Genomic DNA, 21,567 nt, shown 5'->3' with positions numbered 1-21,567 from the left:
GGGGGAGCCAGCTGCGTTGTTGGCTTCCCTGAGGTGAAACCAAGGGCACCCTGAGGCTGCTGGTCAGATCTGCTCACACTCCGGCTCAGCCTTCTCAAATCCTTCTTAGAATGTGGCATGATAAGTATAAAAACACTAATGGAGGCATGGTAACTAACGTGAGGCAAGCGCACAGCTTCTGTGTTCATTTCTCCAAGGAAACCTCCTCTGCCGCCTCCCCAGAAATAAGCTAGATGCGAATGTTCGGTCACCCACCCACCCATTCACAGACTTGTGAGAATAGAAAGAGATGATAGATGTGAAAAGACTCTTTGGAAGATGAATTTTTTCTGACATTTGACAGATATTTATTGTATCAGGCACTGTTCTGGGGCATAACAATGAAAGAGAAAAAGGTTTCTTCTTTTGAGAAGATGACATTCTTGGGGTGGGGGTAGTATGTGAGGCAGGGACACAAACAAAATAAGTTTAGTTAGTGATAAAAAGAAAAAGAAAATAGGGTGTTGGGAGGGAGAGTGAGTGAGAAGCTGGACTTTCTCTAGGGAGGGGACTTTTGGGTCCATTGTAACGATGGGAGGAGCCAGCCTGGCCAAGGAAGGCTTTCTAGGCAGAGGGAGGAGTGGCTGGGACAGGAATAGGCCCAGTGTGTGAGAGGAACAAAAAGCAAGCCTGTGTGGATGGGAGCATTGAGCTAGAAGAGTGGAACGAGGTAGTGAGAAATAGGCGAAGGTCAGATCACTTAGGACTTCACAGAATGAGGTAAGGGGTGTGGATTGTATTGGAGGAGCTCATTGGCAGGTGTGACAAAACAAGGGAATGACATGGTAACTAAAGATGCACTTTTTAAAAGCTACTTGTAAGGTTTTTGCAGTTTGTTCAGTCATGGTTAGTACTTGACAGACTATATATCAAGAGGTAGTGATTTTTAGAAATTGCCAATGAAATTATCAGAATTTCCAAATATTCAGTATCCTGATAGGTATGACACAAAAGGGAATGCAACTTTTTGGTTAATTTTAATGATAAGGAATAAAAGCCTGATATTCTACTTCTGTTGAAAAACAAGCTAAGCAAACTGGACATGGTGGATAAATTATAAAAATATCATTTTACATGTTTTTATGCTTTTTTCTTTTGATTCGATTTTTGTCTTAAAGAGGACTAAGGTATAGTTCATAGGCAAAAATAGAAAGAGGCTAGCAAGAATGCCAAAGTAGTAGATACTTAAAACTGAACGTCATATCAGAAAACATCATTGAGTGACCATTTATCAGATTAAAGCAGCAGAGAAAATTAGTTCTAAATCATAATCATTTTAGTGACATTTGTCAGATTCGCTACAAGAACTTTGCGGCGTCATTCTACATGTTCTACATTTGTGAAGTATAGTGGCCCCCCCTTATGTGCAAAGGATACATTGTTCCAAGTCCCCAGTGGATGCCTGAAATCTTGGATAGTACCAAACCCTATATATACTATGTTTTTTCTTTACATACATGCAACACTCATTTTTCTCACTTACAGGAAGTCTTTGACATATCAGAGTTGCTAGCATCACTATCCTTGTGTTTTGGGGCCATTATTGAATAAAATAAGGGTCACCAAACACAAGCATGGCGATACCTGCTAGAGACTAACGGGCAGGTAGCAGTGTGGAGAAGCTGGACGAAGGGATGCGTCACACCCGGGGTGGGGCGGGATAGTGCGGGACTCCATCACACTCCTGGGAACAGAAGCCTATTTAAAATGTATGAATTGTTTATTTATGGACTTTTCTAGCGAAACTGCAAGTAAGTTGGGGTAGAGAGGGCAACTGTAGTAAACATACCAAAAAGGAAAGAGGATGGTGGAAGTCAGTTTATTCCAATAAACTTACCTCTCCAGTTCTTAAAAATATGTGCATCAGCACAAAATTCAGAAATAATACTTAAAACTGGAAAAGGCTTCCTTTAAGTTATGAAGCAAATTAAAATGGAAAATAGAAGAAAATAGAACCAGTTTGGTTGAAAAGCCTTTCGCTAAAATCAGTAAGCGATACACGTTTGTTTGTTGTGTATATTCACCCATCACCACCAGTTCCCTCCTCTCCCCAAAGGCTCCACACATGGAAAGGAGCCCAATTCTATTTCCAGCTTCTTAAGGCAAGAGCGATTACATTCCTGTTTATCTCTTCTTCTTTCAGATCCTATGTAAGGCTGAGGAAGACCAGATCCAAGGGAGGAAAGGAACAGATCCCAGTATTGGACCGTCTTCTATCTATAATTCAGTTACCACCAAATAACGATACTACTTTCCTCTCATGTGCTTGGGCAGCCCTTGTCGTGTTACCTCATATTAGGTGAGAAAATACACCATGTTTTATTTTGAACGAGATACTTAGCATGCTGATTAAAACCTTTATTAGCCATTCCCAGCTGTTTCATGAAAAAGCCAGTGTGAACTTTTCCCTTTTTCTTCCCATTTCTCGGATAGACCCCTTGAGAAAGAGAAGGTGATACCACTAGTCACATGCTGCATAGAGTCACTCTTCATGACGGTTGACAGAGGGAGCTTTGGGAAAGGTCAGTAGCAATTCCTGTCTTTCTTTCAGACACACCCTGGGTCATTTATAAAGTCACAGAATGCCAGAGAATAGTGCTCCATTGTGTCCTGGCATAACCTCCCATGTGGTAAATACGGAAAAAGGAGGGCAAGCAGGAGGTATTGCACTTGTACTTCTTAACCTGGTGACCAGATCAGGGCAGTTTAAACATAAGCTGAATCTAAAGGTCAAGGTAATAAGATCCCCCCCTCCCCTCCACCTGAGCCCAGCCTACGTCTTGTTCCTTGTCTTCCAGGCCCAAGCTGCCCCTGGTATACACCTTCTGCTCCAGGCATTTGCTGATCCTAGGAACACACTTCCTTTTCCAACTCTCTGGCTGCCCTTGGACATGCCCTCCTTCCTGGAGTTCTCTCTAGGTCTTTGCCATTTAGTGAATTCTCACTTAACTTTCAAAACTCAGCTCAAGCACAACACCTCTAGAAAGGCCCTCATGGCTCTTCCAGGTGGAATGTGGCCACCCTGCCCAAAACACCATCCCCTGTGTTGTACTTGTATGTCTCCCCTCACTAGCCTGAGAACAGCAGAGGGATTTTGTTTTATTCTAGCACAGTATTTTTTTTCTAACAGTTGTCATTCATTCATTCAACTATTAATGTGCTATATTCTGTGTTAGAAACTAAGCAGACACATTGGAGAATAAGGTAGCTCCCCACATTTCCAGTGCTCGGTCACACATGACAACTGGCTACCATATTGGACTGTGGCGGCTTCTTGTCCCAAGTAAGAACATTCCTACCATTGCAGGAAGTTCTGTTGGGCAGCACTGTTCTCAAGTCTAGAGTAGGGCTTGGTAAAATGTTTATGTGAGGACTAGTTAGTAAATACGTTAGGTTTTGTGGACTGCATTCAGATTTGTGGTATATTCTATTTGTTTGGTTTTTGTTAAAAAACAAAACAAAAAATACAACAACTTTAAAAATGTAAATAATTATTCTTATCTTGCCAGCCATATAAAAACATACTACCTACAAGATTTGACTTGCTGGCCATAGCTTGCCAACATCTGGTCAAGGATTAAATGAATGTATAATTAATATTAATTAAGTGGATTATGGATAGTAACCATTGGATATGTGACTCCTTATAAATTGGAGACATAAAATCTACATGAGCTTTATACAGAGATAGTCTTAGCTTTTGAAAAGTCCAAGTCTGCTCTCCTCCTAAGTTCTAATTTTGATAATGCCAGTCGGTGGAACCATTGAATTTCGTCCTCATCTCAGTTAATGGAACATACATTTTTATTCTCCAATTCTGAATATATTTTTCTCTAAAGTTACATATAACTTGGAGCCTTCTCTTTTAGTTCCTTTCTGTTAAATTCTGACATTTGACGGATTATTCGTTAGAAGGCTCACATTTAACTTAATTTTGTATAAATAGCAAGTGTCAGATAAATGAGATGTCTGGTAGTTACTGTGTCAAAGAAATAAGTACTGTGGCTTCTCCTGTTTTTCTGTGTTTAGGAAACTTGTTTGTTCTTTGTCAAGCTGTAAGTACTCTGCTGAGTTTGGAAGAATCTTCTGAGCTTCTTCATTTGGTTCCCGTGGAACGTGTGAAGAATTTAGTATTGTGAGTAAACACATTATCCATTTACCTTAATAACAAGTAAACTACAAAAGCTTCTGTGTTTGTGAAATCTTGGACATTTTATATCTGAGCTGTATTCACATTGCAGATTCATGATTGATTTAAATCCTCCAACTAAAATAAATACAATTCTTGAGAGTCTTTATATGCAGGTTCATCTTGGTAAAGGGGTGTTTTGCTGTGTGTGAATTAATGTAGAATTAGTAAAGGGTATTTCATGCTGATTACTCCCAACCATAACATTGCACAATGTTGACCTTTTGTAACTTGTGGAGTGATTCCTACACACACATTCCTGCTCCTTTAATGTTCTCTCACCTTGATGCAATCAGCATCTCAGAAAACTTTCCTGTGGTCTTTATACTATATACCAGCCAGCTCTGGTTTGGGTAGTAGCACCGGGCCATTAGCCATTCATTACTGGATGGATTTAGCCTCCTTTTTAAAAAAAAAAAGGCCTTCTGGAAACCTGGTAAACTAGTTTGTTTCTGTTTCTGGAGTCCAGAACATTTTATTCCCATGCTTTTTAAAAACAGATTTACTCATGAATATTCATTCGCCTTTTCTCATGCACCAGCCCCCTATTCTGGGTCCTGGAAGACATAGTGAAAGAATCACTAAATTTCCTGCCTTCAGGGAACTAACATGCTAACAAAAAGAGACAGTAAACAAAATAAGTAAGTAAAATAACTAGCATGTTAGGGGGTGGTGAGAAAATTAAAGCAGAGGCAGACGACAGGGGGAGTCTGGAGGTTGGGGACAAGAGCAGTTTTAAATAGCGAAGGCCTCACCAAGAAGGGGACATCTGAGCAGAAGCCCGGAAGCCCGGGAGTAAGCCACGAGGATGTCAGGGCTCTCGGGCACTCTCTCTTCCAGACCTGGGGCGATTTGTGTACCCATGGCAGGAGGTGGGGAGAGTGTGCTGGCTTGAGCAGCAAGGAACTGTTGTGGCTGAGCAGAGCAAGGCATGGATAGTAGCACGAGAGGACATACAGGTGGGGGTGGCAGGCAGTGTATGACCTTTGGCCTTTGTAGGGCCTTGACTTGTACTCTGAAAGGGGGCAGAGAAGGATTTGGATTAGGGGGGTGACTTAGGCCTAATCATCCTGGCTGCTGTACTGAGAAGAGACTGAAGGGGAATAAAGAAACCAGTTAGGATCTCTTTACATTTGCCATTTACCACACCCCATATCAAATAGCACTCCTCCTCATCCCTCGCCCTCTCCCCCCACCCCCACAACCCAGGCTCTCAGTCCAGCCTCCTTCCCCTGATTGACTTTTCTCCACCACACTCATTGCTCTCATACTGACATTTCATTTGTTTACTGCTACCTTCCCCTATTGGAATACAAGCTCCAGGAGGATAGGGACTTAGCCTATTGTGTACTGCTATATCCAGTGTCTAGAAAAGCCTCTAGCACATAATAGACACTCAGTAAATATTTGTTAAAGGAGGGCGGCACGTAGAGGTTAAGCAGCTTGTCCAGGGTTATATGTTGATGGATGATGGGCTGCCCCACCCCAAAGTCTGTGTGCTGGACCCCTCCTCTGTACTGCTTCCTCATTAGCTCAGTGTCATTGTTACTGACAACTATATAGATTGCAAAGACAGCATAATCCCGCCTCTGTCTCCAACTAGCTATGTGTCCTTGAGCACGTCATTCACTGTCACTAGCCTCAGATTCATCTCTAAAGTGATGCTAATGTCCACGTAAAACTTTTACCTGTTCTTTTCTACATTTCCTTCACCAGTGATAATTTTCCGTGGTTTCTGTTATAGTCTGAATGCTCTGGGGTATACGGGCCAGTTTGGGTCTAATAAACGTCTTGTTGCAGAATGTTTCCTTTGGAGCCATCTGTGTTGCTGTTGGCTGATCTCTATTATCAGAGATTATCCTTATGTGGCTGCAAAGGGCCACTTTCTGAAGAAGCTTTAATGGAATTATTTCCCAAGTTACAAGCAAACATTTCAACTGGTATATCCAAGGTAACATTGTCATGGGGTGTGTTCCCATCTCTCATTTTTTGTTTGTATGTATTGCCAGTGTTTGTCACAGCTCCTTAGTCAGAAAGTGCTGCTGTGGGGTGATTTCTGTTTAAAGCAGTGATTCCTGAACACTGACCTACAAACTGTTTGCAGCAGTTCTAATTGGGGAGCTTAATAAAAATGTAAATTCTGGATCCCCCCACCCCAGCTCTGATCCAGTGGGGGCTTTAAAGCCCTCTGGGTGATTCCGCTGCTCATTGAGGTGTATAGAAATACCTGAATACATTATTCAGAGATAAAACTCACTAATGTCAATGGAATTGTAAACTTAATAAGATTCATTGCATTAATTACAGAAATGCCTGTAGTGTCACAGTTCAAAGAAACAACATGGTTTTATGTGCAACCTTCCCTTCCCATCTAGTCTGGTCATTAAGTGCTCCATTTGAATAAGGTGTGTATTGGTGTTGAACATGAAATAAGAGATAGAATAAACTTATATTATGCTGACAAGTGGTATATTTTTCATAATTCTATAAAATTTAGATCTCACTGACTATTAAATAGTTTATTCTTATGCAGGGGTCCTCAAACTTTTTAAACAGGGGGCCAGTTCACTGTCCCTCAGACCGTTGGAGGGCCGGACTATAGTTTAAAAAAAAAACTATGAACAAATTCCTTTGCACACTGCACATACCTTATTTTGAAGTAAAAAAACAAAACGGGAACAAATATAATATTTGTATTTGCATGTGGCCCGCGGGCCGTAATTTGAGGACCCCTGTTCTTATGTTTGAACTTTGGACTTTGAAACATGCCTTTTACTTTTTCTAGATTCGGCTTTTGACAATAAGGATCCTAAACCACTTTGAGGTTCGACTTCCGGAACTAATGGAGGTATTTTAACTGTTCGATTTGGATAACTTTTTAAAAATGTAACTTGATATATATTTTTATTTCCCAAACGAGAGGCCTGGTGCACAGATTCAGAGATAAAACTCACTAACGCAGACATCCCTGATGGGTCCCGAATTGCGAGAGGGTGCAGGCCAGGCTGAGGGACCCCACTGGTGCACTATCAGGGCCCTCGGAGGGACTGCAGGAGGGCTCCAGGGTGTGTCCAGCCTTTCTCGCCCAGTCACGATTGGCCGGACCCCAGCAGCAAGCTAACCTACCCAGTCAGAGCATCTGCCCCCTGGTGGTCAGTGGCATCATGGCGACTAGTCGAATATCGAATGAACCTTTGGACACTTGGCATATTAGGCTTTTATGATAGAGGATTGTGATTTCATAGGAAATTCAAACACTATGTAAATATCTACCAAAAATTGAAATTTTTTTGTAATCCTTATTCCCGCTGAGCCAACAAGGCTACCACTGAAACTCCATAGTTAATTGGTGCATATTGTTTCAGACTTTTGTATACACACACACAATTTAAACTAATGGTGTCGTGAAGGTTTTCCATATCAGTGCCTCTCATCCTACCTCATTTCTTTTGAGGTTTGAATAGCAGCCCACAGTTTAAAATATCCTATTTAACCAATTCCCTGTTGGTGAATGGTTCGGTGAGTTGCTCACAGTTTTTCAGGATATCCAGTAATATTGCAGGGAGCATCCTTACACAGATAGTTTTGTTTAGCTAAATATTTCTATAATGAAAATTATTACTTCTTGAGGTAGAAATTACTTCTACTAGAGAGAATTATTTAGTGAAAATACATATACTTTTTTTTTTTAACAAATGTTACCAATCAGTTTGAGTCATTTTGAGAATTACTTTCTTCTTCTCCTTATCATTCTGTGCTAGATACTAAACCTAAATTATCTACTAGAGAGTAAATGGTGTGAGGAAAAACGAATCATTTACCTCACTCCCCAAAAGTGTTGCTTATTTAACTTAAAACATTAACATCCCAGTTTTTACTTTTTAGACCTTTGGTCACATTTAATGCTCTTTTGGAAAATCACAGCTGACATGCCTCCCTGTTTTCCCGGCTGCTCAGGATGACGGGCTCTCGGAGCGGCAGTCCGCCTTCGCTGTGCTGCGCCAGGCAGAACTCGTCCCCGCGACTGTGAACGATTACAGAGAGAAGCTCCTCCACTTGAGGAAGCTAAGACATGATGTGGTGCAGACCGCAGTCCCTGACGGGCCGTTACAGGAGGTATAAAACACCACCTTTTAGAAAAAATATTCTACTTATGCTTTTAGATCTGTTGGGCTGGCTTTTGAAAAGAGAAACATACCAAGTAGTCACCCCAAAAAAGTTTTTGTAACTGGATAAATCCTCAGTTCCCTTATCAGCGGTTCTCAACCTGTGGGTCGCGAACAATGAAAATACATCCTGCATATCAGATATTTACATTACGATTCATAACAGTAGCAAAATTACAGTTATGAAGTAGCAACGAAATAATTTTATGGTTGGGGGTCACCACAACATGAGGAACTGTATTAAAGGGTCACGGCCTTAGGAAGGTTGAGAACCACTGCTTAGATGCTTTGAGTTAGGTGGCTCTGTCAGTCATTTCAACAGTGGAACTAATTTCCTGTCCCCCTTCTGAAGATGTGTCCTGTGTGAAGGAAGGTAGTGACAACAGAGGATGCAGGGTCAAGTTTAAAGCCTGATTTCTTCTCCAGACTTGTTCGCTGCCCCACGAAGTCAGCCTCTACCTTTTGTATCCGGGATTTTCTGTCCATGACCCTTGTGGATACATCACGTATCCCTTTGGGAGGGAAGCCAAGTGGAGGCATTCCCCTTTCAATCAGAGCAGTCTGTTCCTGCTCTCATTTATATATTAGTGTCCTGTGTTATGTTCTGCTGCTAAAACAGCTACAGGCACCCACCCCCCAATAGTACTAGAACTGCCATTCTACATGATGCCTCCCTAGCATATGGGATTCTGGTCATGACTGTCACTCATTGCCAAAGGTGACTGAGAAAACTAGACCTTCTGAATGGACTCCTTTAATGGCATAGTTTTGAGAACTCAGACATCTGCTTGCGAAGCCACAGCTGCCATTCCCAGCAGACTTCTTGGGTTCTTCACCATCTGTACTTTACTGATATCTGTTCAAGTTTCGTCTAATGAGGTGATGGAGCTGGCAGTGTTTGTTAGGAGGGAATTCAATCGTGAGTCAGATCTGAGCATTTAAATATCTCCTTTCAGCATGAACATCTGGAGTGAGTTTGAGTACTAGGTTTACTTTAGTGATTCTTCTATGTTAAATAAAAAGTGACATTTTGGGGAGAGTTGGAAAATTATTGCCACTGACTTGCAGATTGGTACCTACAACTTTTCTAAAGCATGAGCTCCTTTGCAAACCTTTGGATATCTGAGTTGGGATATTTGCATCTCGGTGCTGTTTTATCGTAGTTCGTTACCCACTTACTAAATGAGTCTGTAATTGCAGGTGCCGCTTCGTTATTTATTAGGCATGTTGTATGTTAACTTCAGTGCTCTTTGGGATCCTGTTATTGAACTCATAAGGTAAGCATGGGTTAAATGGATGAAGCTATAACATTTTAACTACTGCAGAATGATGGAGCCAGTATTAGACTACTAGGTGTGATTTAAATGATTGAAAGGATTTATCGCTCTCATAAATCCTTTGTGGGATAAGGTGAAGAAAAAACAAACATGAATTATTCTCTCTGATGCCAAGTTTTTCAACAGTTCAAATGTTATATGTATATTTCTTTGTACATTGAAATAACTTTAGAGGACTTTCTCCTTTTACTTTATATGATACAGCTGTATTGTTGAATTTTTTCAGTACAAAGTATTGTATAATAATTGCATGATTTTATTTATATATAATCATTGAGCCAAACTTAATTTAAAAAAAAAAAGACTTTCTCTAAGTAGAGGCCACTCCTTCCCTTAATAGGCCATACTTCATACCCCATGCCCATTATTGTGCCTTTAAAAATAGTCTTCTTATGGGTATCACTTAGGTTGTTAAAAGTACTATTTAGTACTTTATGACTATAAAAATGATCTGTGGTCCATGCAGGCATTTTGAAGAATATAGAAAAATACAAAAGTCATTTATAGCCCTACATTTTAGTTATGTCCTTTCCTTTCACTCTTTTTCCAGTGAGATACCTCAGAATAAAGATCATATCACCTCTTTTGTCTTGTGATCTTCTTTTCTTTAGCTCTCATGCACATGAAATGGAAAATAAGAAATTTTGGAACGTCTACTATGAACATCTAGAAAAAGCAGCTACCCATGCTGGTATGTAAAGAGCATCAGGTGGAACTGGGAAGAAAAGTGGTTGCTTAACTTTCATTTTTACTGCTTCATTATACATGAAGTTGGGAAACAGAAATGAGAAGTGTGTTATCTTTGATAACCTTTGGATGTGGTTTATTGTTCCCTTATATTGCTAGAGAAAGGAATGCCCTGACCTGAGGGACACAAAGGACAAATGCTGACATTTCTCTGGTGGTTCTGATGACTTTTTTCCTTTCAGAGAAAGAACTGCAAAATGATGTAAGAGATGAGGAGAAGTTCATAGGAGATGAAAGTTGGGAGCAGACTCAAGAAGGAGATGTCGGAGCGCTTTATCTTGAGCAGTTAGCATTGAAAACCAACTGTCAGGAAAGACTGGACCATACCAATTTCCGATTCCTGCTGTGGCGAGCTCTGGCAAAATTCCCAGAAAGGGTAGAGCCACGGTCCAGGGAGCTTTCCCCGCTTTTCTTGAGATTCATCAAGTAAGTGTTCTCTTCTTGGAATATGTTCCTAGTAGCGTGTCCTCAGTACCTAGAAGAGAAGGTACAAAGTATTAAGCTCCCAAATTGGCCAAGTTATTGTTATGCCTGTCATGTTTGCACATCATTGGCACATCTATAAAGCACTGGCTCTAACAACTAACCTAGTTTAGTTCACCACTTAACTTTACATGAATTTAACCAGCCCACAAATGGTGTTAATAAAATATTCCAGGTTACAAAATAAAAAGACCTTATCAAGACCGGACGGAGTGGCACAGTTGGTTGAGCATCATCCTGTACACCAAAAGGTTGCTGGTTCAATTCCTGGTCAGGGCACATGCTCGGCTTGTGGTTTGATCCCAGGTCGGGGCTCTTTTGGAGAGTGACAGTCAATGTTTCTCTCTTCCTCCCTCTCATTTCCTCTCTGTAAGCATGTACTCTGGTGAGAATTTTTCTTTTGTTAAAGGCCATATTGAGTTAGTTCAGTGCACAAAGAGCTTGTTATTTCTTGCCCTGTTTGTTCATTATTTTATTGTCTGCCTGCAGCTTAAAAATATTTTTCAGTAACTCAACCCCAGCCACTCTGCTTTGAACTTCTTGAATGTTTCCCATGATGCTGAGGAATGTACTCTCAAAAAATAATAAGAACGTTCTGAAGCATTGTTCTATTTTGACTAGATAAGCTGTGTGAGAGTCAGCTTGCTTTAAAACTAAAGATAAGGAATGTGTATAGCACAGTACATGTATGTTTTCTAACACTATTTCATTACATGGGAAAATGCTATAGATTTAAGTTAAACAGGCTGTGAACCACAACATGTCAGGCTTGTTCAAGGAACAACAAGGAAGTCTGAGAGGCTACAGCAGTGATCCCAGGAGAAAGTAGTTGGAGATGAAGACAAAAAGTTAACAGGAGACCAAGTTGTGTAGGAACTTTAAGTGATAGTAAGGACTTTGGTTTTTATGGTCAGTGAAGTGGGAAGACATTGGAAGAAACAAGGATGACATGACTTCAGTTTTTATAAGGAGTTTTCTGGCTGCTATGTTGAGAATAGACTAGGATACCAGTAGTGAGAGTAGAGAGAGTCGAGGGTTAGGAAGAGAAGATGATGGGAGACTTGACCAGTGTTACAGTAGTGCAGAGAATGAGAGGTAGTTGAACTCTGAATGTTTTGAAGGATTTCAGTTCAATAAGATATTTTCAATAATTGCAACTAGATTAGCCTGTGGGATTTGCCAACAGATCAGATGTGTCCTAATGGGGATGGGGGTGGGGAGGGTTGAGGGCCAGTGTAGGAAGGAGGAAGGGGAGGAATCAAGGATGTCTCTGAGGGTTTGGCCTGAGCAACTGGAAGAAGAGAGTCACCATTTACTGAGATTGGGAGAAATGCAGAAGCTTGCAGATTTGTAGGGAAGATCAGGAGTTCATTTTTAGTTTGGGATACTGAATAGACATCTAAATAGAGATGTCAAGTAGGTACTTGAATTTGGAATTTAAAGTTTAGGGGAAAGGTTTGGTGAAGAGATAAGTTTGAGACTCATCGGTGTATAGGTGGGTTTTGTTTTTTTTTTAAATTATGGTCAGGGAATTCAGTCACATGTGGGCATGTAAATCTAGAGAAAGATTTCCAAGGACTGACAGCAATATTTAGAGATTAGGAGATAAGGAACCAGCAAAGGAGGCCAAGAAAGACTGATAAAAGAAGAACCAAGACCCCTTAGTATTCCTTGAAGAAAGGATTTCAAGAAAGGAGTGATCAGTGGAATCAAAAGTGTCTGAGACATCAGTCCGATGAAGAATAAGAACTGACCATTGGCTTTGGAAGAACCTTAACATGAGTTGTTTGAGTTAATCTGGTAGGGCTGAAAGCCTGATTTAAATGGGTTTAAGAGAGAATGGAAAACAAAAATGGAAATAACAAGTATGAGCAGTTTTTATAAAAAAATAAAAAAGAAGCAGATATAGGTGGAAGGAGATGGGGGAGCAGAGAGGGAGCTGCTGTTGTGTTGCTGTTTAAGATTTAAGCAGCGTGTATGCATGTAATGCTGCTGGGAAAGACCAAAAGAGAGGAGTAAACTCACATGCAGGAGGGGATACAATTGCTAAAGCCATGTCCTTGAATAGTAAGAGGAACTGGATCCCTTGCATAAGTGAAAAGGTTTCCATGAATAATTCATCTGGCAAAGGTTACAAGCAAGATGCGGGCAGGTCAGTAGATGGGCTGGTAGAAGAGTAATGATTTTCTCCTTTTCACATAACTCTTTAGTCTTCAATTTATTTATAGAATGTCAGCATTTTGGAAAACCCTAACTTAACTCTGGTGCCGTGTCACATATAGAAATTTTTTGATATTTGCAACCATAGTAAAACAAAGACTTATATTTTTGATATTTATTTTATATATTTAAATGCCATTTAACAAAGAAAAATCAACCAAAAAAATGAGTTCGTGTGTCACCTCTGACACGCGTGTCATAGGTTCGCCATCACTACTCTAATAGTACAAGATGCTGGGAGATGGGGATAGAGAAAGGAGCCTATAATAGGAAGTGGATCTTTGAGGTTAAGAAGACAGAGATGAAAAATATACAGTTTTTTTAAATGTTTAAATTAAGACTAGTTGACACCTATTACCTATAAATAATACTTTTATAGATGATCCAAATTAATGGAAAACCCAAATGTCACCTTTAATCCTGACAATGAAATCTTTTATCGCCTTTTTGTTTTCATTTTTGGCTAGAAATTTACCTTTCTAAATCTGTGTCAAATAATTTGATATTAGAGCCAGTTTGTGAATCCCTTGTAAACATTCTCTGAGAAGAATCATGTCAAAAATCAGGAACAAATGACTAACACTGGCAAAAACATCCCTGTAATAGATGACAGTGACACTTAATGAATACTTGCTATGTAAGTGCTTTGTGTGAATTATCTTAAATTTAGTAAATGAGTGAGTGTGCTGTGCATGCGATAAAGGTTAAAGATATGTCATGTGGTTAATTGAATGTTGAGAGTATAATTCAGATGTTATTAAATCATTTTATAACTGACAGAGCAACTTTACTCATTTAATTTATTCATCCATTGTTTTTAAATTTATTAATTACTAGATATTGCTAGGTGAGAATACAAAGTTGGATATGGTAGCATCTCAGCCCTTCAGTTGTAGTTTAGTGTATTAACCTGGTGTTTCCTCCAGGTGTGTTGTACGGTAATATCCTAAAACATGCTATTGTATCCGTGTATTTTTGACTTTCATATCTGATCATTTCCCTTTCATCTGTAGCTTAGAGCCATGCACAAAAGAGACAAACACACACACACACACACACACACACACACACACACAATAATTGTTGGATGGATGAGTTAAAGTGACACAAAACAAATGAAAGTGAATGACAGCGACAGCCTTCAAGATATTAGTTACCTGCAACAATGGACCAAAATTAAAGGATGGATTTCATTAAGAACAAATGTGAATGCCAACTGCACAAGCTTAATTTAGAGGAGACGAACATAAAGACCTACTGGTTTTTATTGCCTGGACATTCAGTTGAGTCTGTGACTGCCCCCAAAAGCTATGCCGTTGATAGTTCCATCTGTTTTATTAGTCCCCATATCTAGAGGACTGAATTTTGTTACAGCCCTCTACAAAGTAGAATGCATCTGGTTTTAAAGTGACCAACATGGTCTTAATGCTGTACTTTCAATTCAGCAATTGGCAAAAGTAGGTTTATAGGTGTGATACAAATAAATAATATAATAATAAATAATAGCACAAGCATAAACTGTTTCGTGTATTCACAACTATAAACCTACTTTTGCCCACCCCTATATTTACTGTAGTTCACCCTGATTCCTGCCTGTCCTGGTTGTGTTTTCAGAGACAGGGAGGCTGATTTCAGCTCGGTCCGAAGTAGACATTTCAAATATCTTCAACAGTCTAACGATGGGCTGTCTTCTGCAGTTAGTGATTGGCTTGTGAAGTAGGGTCCTTCCAAGGGTTGGACTACAACAGAATGTTTTAGAAGAACCTTGACTAAGTGCCTCTGATGTCTCTCCCACATGTGATTCTGTGAACTGTGGATGTACGTCTGTCACAAACAGAATTAGGACATTTCAGCTTCATCTGCCTTGTGTTACTCTTTCCACTGCAGCAACGAGTATTACCCAGCAGATCTGCAGGTCGCTCCAACCCAGGATCTGAGAAGAAAAAGCAAAGGAGTGGCAGCGGAGGAAACAGAAGAACCTGCTGCTGGAGACGATGAAGAGTTGGTGGAAGAGGACGTGTCCCAAGATGAACCCTCACAGAAGAAAACGACAAGAAGAGCTGCAACCAAGTAAGTTCAACATTGCTGTTACATCACACGCCCACCGTTCTCGGAGGAATGGGGGTAAGTCTCAGGGCCTTGATGGGAAATGGCCTTGGACGAGATCACCTGCTCAGATAACTATATACATTTTACATAAGTGCTGTATCTCCCTGGGTTTATTTTTTAATTAATTAATTTATTTATTAATTTATTTTTTAGAGCCCAAAGAAACTGTCATCTTCCATGCATGTTGGTTGTTTGCTTTTTATTTCGTTCTTGTTTAGCCACAGAGTATTAGAGTTGGAATCATTTAATGATAGCTTTTTCTATGCATGATGTTGCTGGGGCCCAGAGCTGTTAAATAGTCTTTGACCTGTGTTGTTGCCTTTTCATAGCGCCGGGGCATCGTGTTTGTGTGCTAGGGAAGCGAGTAATGGAACATCTGTCCTCTTATAAGTGAGCGTGTCAGCACTTTTGCGTTGCCTTTTGACTTGTCTCCTTCTGGTTACCTTTTCTTCATGCTGTTATATTATCTCTTACTCTCTGGGTAACTCATTTACCTAAATTGTTAGAAACCTTAGAAAAGTAAGAAGTGGTCATGCTTGTAGAAGTTACTCCAGCAACTTGAAAATCATCTGAATTCCGGTGTCAGAGACCCACTGGATTTGGTGCCATTGTATTATTTTAACACTTTAGATCTTAACCTACATCTATTTGTTGAATTTCTCCCATGAGCCATTTACTAGTTTGCCCATTCATCAACTGTATTGAGTGCCTTTTGCTAAGTGCTGGGCTGCAGGTATGGACAGTACTTAGCCTCTGCATTGCAGAAAGCAAGGTCAAATGCAGCCGTGGGCAAACTACGGCCCGCGGGCCAGATCCAGCCCGTTTGAAATGAATAAAACTAAAAAAAAAATAGACCATACCCTTATATGTAATGATGTTTACTTTGAATTTATATTAGTTCACACAAACACTCCATCCATGCTTTTGTTCCGGTCCTCCGGTCCAGTTTAAGAACCCATTGTGGCCCTCGAGTCAAAAAGTTTGCCCACCCCTGGTCAAATACCTAGTGAAATATTTTTATAGAGGAAATATGTTTAACAAGTTAAGCGCCCAGCCTGTTTTGTCTTCCAGATGGAAAGTATAGTATCAGTCACCAGTGATTGACATGGGGCTTAACGTGTTAAAGGAGTTATGGGAGCACAGTAAAAAATGACTTAATCCTGTATAATAAACAGGTAATATGCAAATTGACAATTACACCCTCGCAAGATGGTCGCCCCCATGTGGTCAAAGATGGCTGCTACAAGATGGTCGGCAGGGGAGGGCAGTTGTAGGTGATCAGGCCAGCAGGGGAGGGCAATTAGGGGTGACCAGGCCGGCAGGGGAGGGCAGTTGAGGGCAATCAGGCCTGCAGGAGAGCAGTTAGGCATCGATCAGGCTGGCAGGGTGTGTTTAGGGGGTGATCAGACTGGCAGGCAGAAGTGGTTAGCAGCAATCAGGCAGGCAGGCGAGCAGTTGGGAGCCAGCAGTCCCAGATTGTGAGAGGGATGTCCGACTGCCGGTTTAGTGGGATCGGGCCTAAACCAGCAGTCGGACATCCCCCGAGGGGTCCCAGATTGGAGAAGGTGCAGGCTGGGCTGAGGGACACCCCCCTCCCTGCATGAATTTTGTGCACTGGGCCTCTAGTTCTACCATAAAAGGAAGAAGACTTGTACAAAGTATAAGGCACCTTTGAAGCTGAAAGACGAAAGTTTGCCAGCAGCTAGGGCAGGGAAGGGCTCACCAGCTTATGGAAATGGAGAGTAAGACAGAAGAAGGAAGGTCAAGGCCAAGTTTCGTACAACTAAAGTTCCTTCTCTGCTTCTGCCTTCTCACAGCTGTGAATGGTCTGTTCCCCACACTTTTTTGTAAGACACATTGCTGTTTTCTTCTTTATGTCCTTCAGCATATTAGCCAGCAAAATATTAGTCCTACTAGTTTGGTGAACAAATGAATAAGTTACCAGTCAAACCTCTTCCTTTCTCACTTGAACCTTCCCTCTTTTTACTGTGTCCCTGCCTTGTTTCTGCCAAATGAAACTGTTCGTGCTTCAAGACACAGGTCCCTTACTGAGGCTCTTCTTGTCCTTTAAACTACAAGTTATTTCACCTTCCTTCAATCTTTCATAATAACCATTTATACCTCCATCATGGGGCTACTCCTTGCCTTGAATTATTAGTTAATTTTTTATATATCTTCCATGAAAATCAGAAACTCTTATAGGATAAGGTCCATGTCTTAATTTTTCTGTCCCCTGTAGCCAGACCTAGGCCATTGCTGATATACACCATGATTGAAAATCATGTTCTTGGTGCCATCTCAGTATATTCATAGTCCAAGTTAATAATCCTTCGTGGAACACACCCCTCACTGGCAAGTATTTAATTAGGACATGCAGATTAGCTCCTGTTGTCTTTGGCTCTTTAAGGCTAAATGATACATAAAAAATAATTCATAAATGTTGGGAGAGGAGTGCATGTGTCAGTAGGATCATTTAGAAGTTTGTTTGTTAAACTGCAAGCACCCAGTGATAAGTAATTACAATGGACATTGCATCAGTCAGGGCTCTTTAGAGAAACAGCCAATGGAATGGAGATGCATGCATGCATATGTGTGTATGTATGTATGTATGTATGTATGTATAAAGAGATGTGTTTTAAGAAATTGGCTCACCTGGTTGCAGGAGTCAGCAAGCCCAGAATTTTCAGGGCAGAATAGCAAGCTGGAAACTCAGGCAGGACTTGATGCTATAGTCTTGAGTCTGAAATCCGGAGGGTAAGATTTCTGTTCTAGTCTTGTAATAAAATTCCTTCTTTGGGAAATACCCATTTTTGTTAAGGCCTTCAACTGATTGGATGAGGCCCATCACATTATTGAGGGTAATCTCTTATCAAAGTTCGTTTATTATAGATGTTAACATCTACAAAATACTTTCATCGCAGCACCTTGATTGGTGTTTCATTACATAAGTGGGTACTGTGATCTAGACAAGGTTTTTGGAATAATTGTCAGAGAAACTAAAATTGGTGAGTACTTCATCTAAAGAAAATAATCTCTGTTCTTTAATTTTGTAGTACCCTGTCTCTCTCTCTCTTTTTTTAAGGCAATTAATCGCTCATTTGCAAGTTTTCTCTAAGTTTTCGAATCCACGGGCCTTGTATCTGGAATCCAAATTATATGAGCTCTATCTTCAGGTAGGTAAAGTCTTGCCTCTGCAATTATTTGTGAACTATTCTTTTCCATTTTCTTTGCCAAAATAACTTTTAGGTTTTCAATAATTGTTGAATAGAGCCCTGTCTGCATTCTAATATTTTTTATAATATCTTCTATAGTATTTTTAAATATATATATTTTTAAGCTAATGGACATTTTCTATATCTTGAGAAACAGTTTTAGACAGTACTAATTTAGTTGATTTTAAAAGCATTTTTAGTGACCAAACATTGATGGGCTGTAATAACATAATTATATCATGGGAGGTAGCTTTTAGAAGGGAGTGCAGGTTGTGCCAACAACAGTTGACTACTTTTCACTTTTTGTCAAGTTAGGCTGATGGAGGGCTAGAATTTCAGGATCTGTTATATTGAGTGGAAGCAGGTAGTTGGCAGAATGGTCTGTTAACAGCCACAATATATGACCCTAAATTCCAGGAAAGATTGAAGAAAAAATTTTAATGTCAGAAGCCGAGTAAGAATTGGATGTCATTCTCAGCCATCTGGGAAACAAAATTTTCTTTCTCCGTTTGGATGTTTTCTAGATGAAACATTTCATTTTGGCATTTCAGCAGAACTTATCCGTATCTGCCCATAATTCGGATCTAATTTGTTTGTAAAGCCAGAGCTCAAGTCTCAGGTGACCACAGGGAGCCAGAATCTGAACTGGATGATCAGAGTGGCCTCAGAGCAGGTCTCTCCTGGCCTTATACTGACAACCGTTACCTTCACGGTTTTATCAAGAGCTTTTGCTCAGCACAGGACCAGCTCATTTGGTGTAAATCCCGATTGTGTAGGGAATTGGTCTTGGCCAAAAGACTGACGGACCCCAAGGTCTGGTGTACGGGATGCAGATGTTAGAGTTTTGTTTTTATTTTGTTCTTTGCTCATATTCTCTTCATCCTTATTTAACCTCAGGGAAATGTTAGGCTTTTGTCAGGAATCAGCATTAAACTGCATCTAAAAATTTGAATTCTAAGAAACCTAATTTTATAGATTAACACAAATAAATTACTATCCCATGGTATGCATGTATGAGACTTCATTGATTTATTCTATGAAATATCATCCTTAGTTGTTGCTCCATCAAGATCAGATGGTACAAAAAATAACCCTGGATTGCATAATGACGTATAAACATCCACATATTCTCCCTTACAGGTAAGTTATTTGAAGCTAAAGAAATGCTATTTCTTTTATTGATTTTTATCTTTCTATCTGAGAGCCTCTTCTAAAATAATTTTATTAAGGCCTTGGAAATTTCCTTTTTTTCTAAGGAAATCATAATGTTGTTTTAGGTAAGAAATTAAAACTGGGAGTATATTTATTTGTTAAGAGTGCTTCTCCATATATATAATAATAAGGTGGGAAAGAGAATATTAATTTAAAAGTATGTGTTGCGAACATATCATTTTTCCTTGCTTATATAATGTCTTAATTTTGGTGACTACTTAGCAAATCATAACAATCACTTTAAAAACTAAAGAAAGCTTTTGTATTATGCTCTTTGAAACAGCTGAATTATTGACTAAGTCTAACTCTTTATAATCCCTTTTATCTTTTAAAAATTGAGAACCTATCATTTTGGAAGGTATTTCTGTGAAGATTTTCTTTATGGATGTCAACTACTTTATAGACTATTCTTTAGTATCTATTTTTTGTTACACGTAGTACTCTACCATATTGCATTTTTTTAAAAAGCACTGTTGATTATTAAATGATGATTTTTGCTGTTTTTAAAGGGAAAATTTACAGAGATTGCTTGAAGACAGAAGCTTTAAGGAAGAGATAGTGCATTTTAGCATTTCAGAAGATAATACAGTAGTGAAAACAGCCCACCGAGCAGATCTGTTTGCTGTTCTGATGAGGTATTTGTATTGTTTAAATTCTGGTTTATTTTTATATTTTTAAATATATGTTTTCATTGATTTCAGAGAGGAAGGGAGAGAGAGACAGAAACATCAGTGATGAGAGAGAATCATTGATCAGTTGCCTCCTGGACACCCGCTACTGGCAATAGAACCCGAAACCCAGGCATGTGCCCTGACCGGGAATTTAACCATGGCCTCCTGGTTCATGAGTCGATGCTCAACCACTGAGCCCGGCTAAATACTGATTTTTTTAATAGTTGATCACAAAAACAATTGTGGATATTAATAGTATTATGATTCTTTCAGTAGTTGTGAAGTTCAACATTACTCTAAGTTTTACTGTTGAGAAGTAATAAAAATAATTCCTTTATTTGGTATGTAACTAAATATGAGATATAAAAGGTATTGACTTTTTGTGTTACTTATTTAACCATTTCATCACAAAACTTTGTTATTAGTTTTAATATTTTTCATTGGATTTTCTTGCTCAAAAAAAAAAATAGTAGTAAATAACAGTCATCAGTCAGATTGTTAGTCTCTATTATAAACCCTTTGAGGTAATAAAATAGAAAGTCCTTACTGCTTTTTAGGGGTCCTGGAATGGCCTAGTCCAGACAGCCTCTCTAACCATATCTCTTCCATTTACCGTGCCCTCAGAGCCCACTTTAGAGTCCTTGGACTTGCCATCCCTCTGCTTGGAACACTTAACAGTTAACTCCTCTTCACTCAGCCTCATCTCCAGAATCATATTATCCGAGATGCCTTCCCTGACCTCATTATGTAAGGTCACACCCTTATCACTCTAGTCCCATACCTCTCTTTATTTTTCTTCACTATACTCATCATCCACCATAGCTCTTCTTATTTCTCTACCTAGAAGGTGAACTCTATGGCCTCTAGTAAATATTGGTCAAATTAATTTTGTGTCCTCTTTTATGATATAAAATCTCTTTTTCTGTTTTTTTGTATTGGTTTTGTTTTGTTTTTTTAATGTTCATATTGCCTACATAGCCTAGAAGAACTAACTGTGGAGGTGATGGTGCTGCTGCTGGTGGTGGTGATCATTCTTGTGTTGCTCCTGGATTTAACAGTAATGCTTCTAGAACAGCCACTTTTTTGGGGGGAGGGTAGTATTTATCTTTATTGTCAAAAGTATTATAGATGTCCCCTTTTCTTTCCCCATTGGCCCCCCTCCACCCCACATCTGCCCCCACC

At 39.7% G+C, this 21,567-nt stretch overlaps 1 protein-coding gene across 1 annotated transcript in view; it reads left to right on the top strand.

The window, feature by feature from the left end:
• UTP20 (UTP20 small subunit (SSU) processome component) overlaps positions 1-21,567 on the top strand; it is a 76,363-nt gene that overhangs the window by 17,163 nt on the left and 37,633 nt on the right. The window contains exons 13-25 of the mRNA XM_005882368.2: positions 2,183-2,338; positions 2,473-2,561; positions 4,069-4,174; positions 6,029-6,179; positions 7,014-7,076; positions 8,186-8,344; positions 9,595-9,671; positions 10,343-10,422; positions 10,661-10,904; positions 15,069-15,251; positions 18,373-18,463; positions 19,557-19,642; positions 20,224-20,349. Coding sequence (XP_005882430.1) covers positions 2,183-2,338; positions 2,473-2,561; positions 4,069-4,174; positions 6,029-6,179; positions 7,014-7,076; positions 8,186-8,344; positions 9,595-9,671; positions 10,343-10,422; positions 10,661-10,904; positions 15,069-15,251; positions 18,373-18,463; positions 19,557-19,642; positions 20,224-20,349 — 1,611 coding nt within the window. The remainder of the gene's footprint in view (positions 1-2,182; positions 2,339-2,472; positions 2,562-4,068; positions 4,175-6,028; positions 6,180-7,013; positions 7,077-8,185; positions 8,345-9,594; positions 9,672-10,342; positions 10,423-10,660; positions 10,905-15,068; positions 15,252-18,372; positions 18,464-19,556; positions 19,643-20,223; positions 20,350-21,567) is intronic.

The sequence above is a fragment of the Myotis brandtii genome, unplaced genomic scaffold (genome assembly GCF_000412655.1).
Source record: "Myotis brandtii unplaced genomic scaffold, ASM41265v1 scaffold708, whole genome shotgun sequence".
In the NCBI taxonomy this organism is placed as follows: Eukaryota; Metazoa; Chordata; class Mammalia; order Chiroptera; family Vespertilionidae; genus Myotis; species Myotis brandtii.
This window is presented reverse-complemented; position numbering and strand designations above follow the sequence as displayed.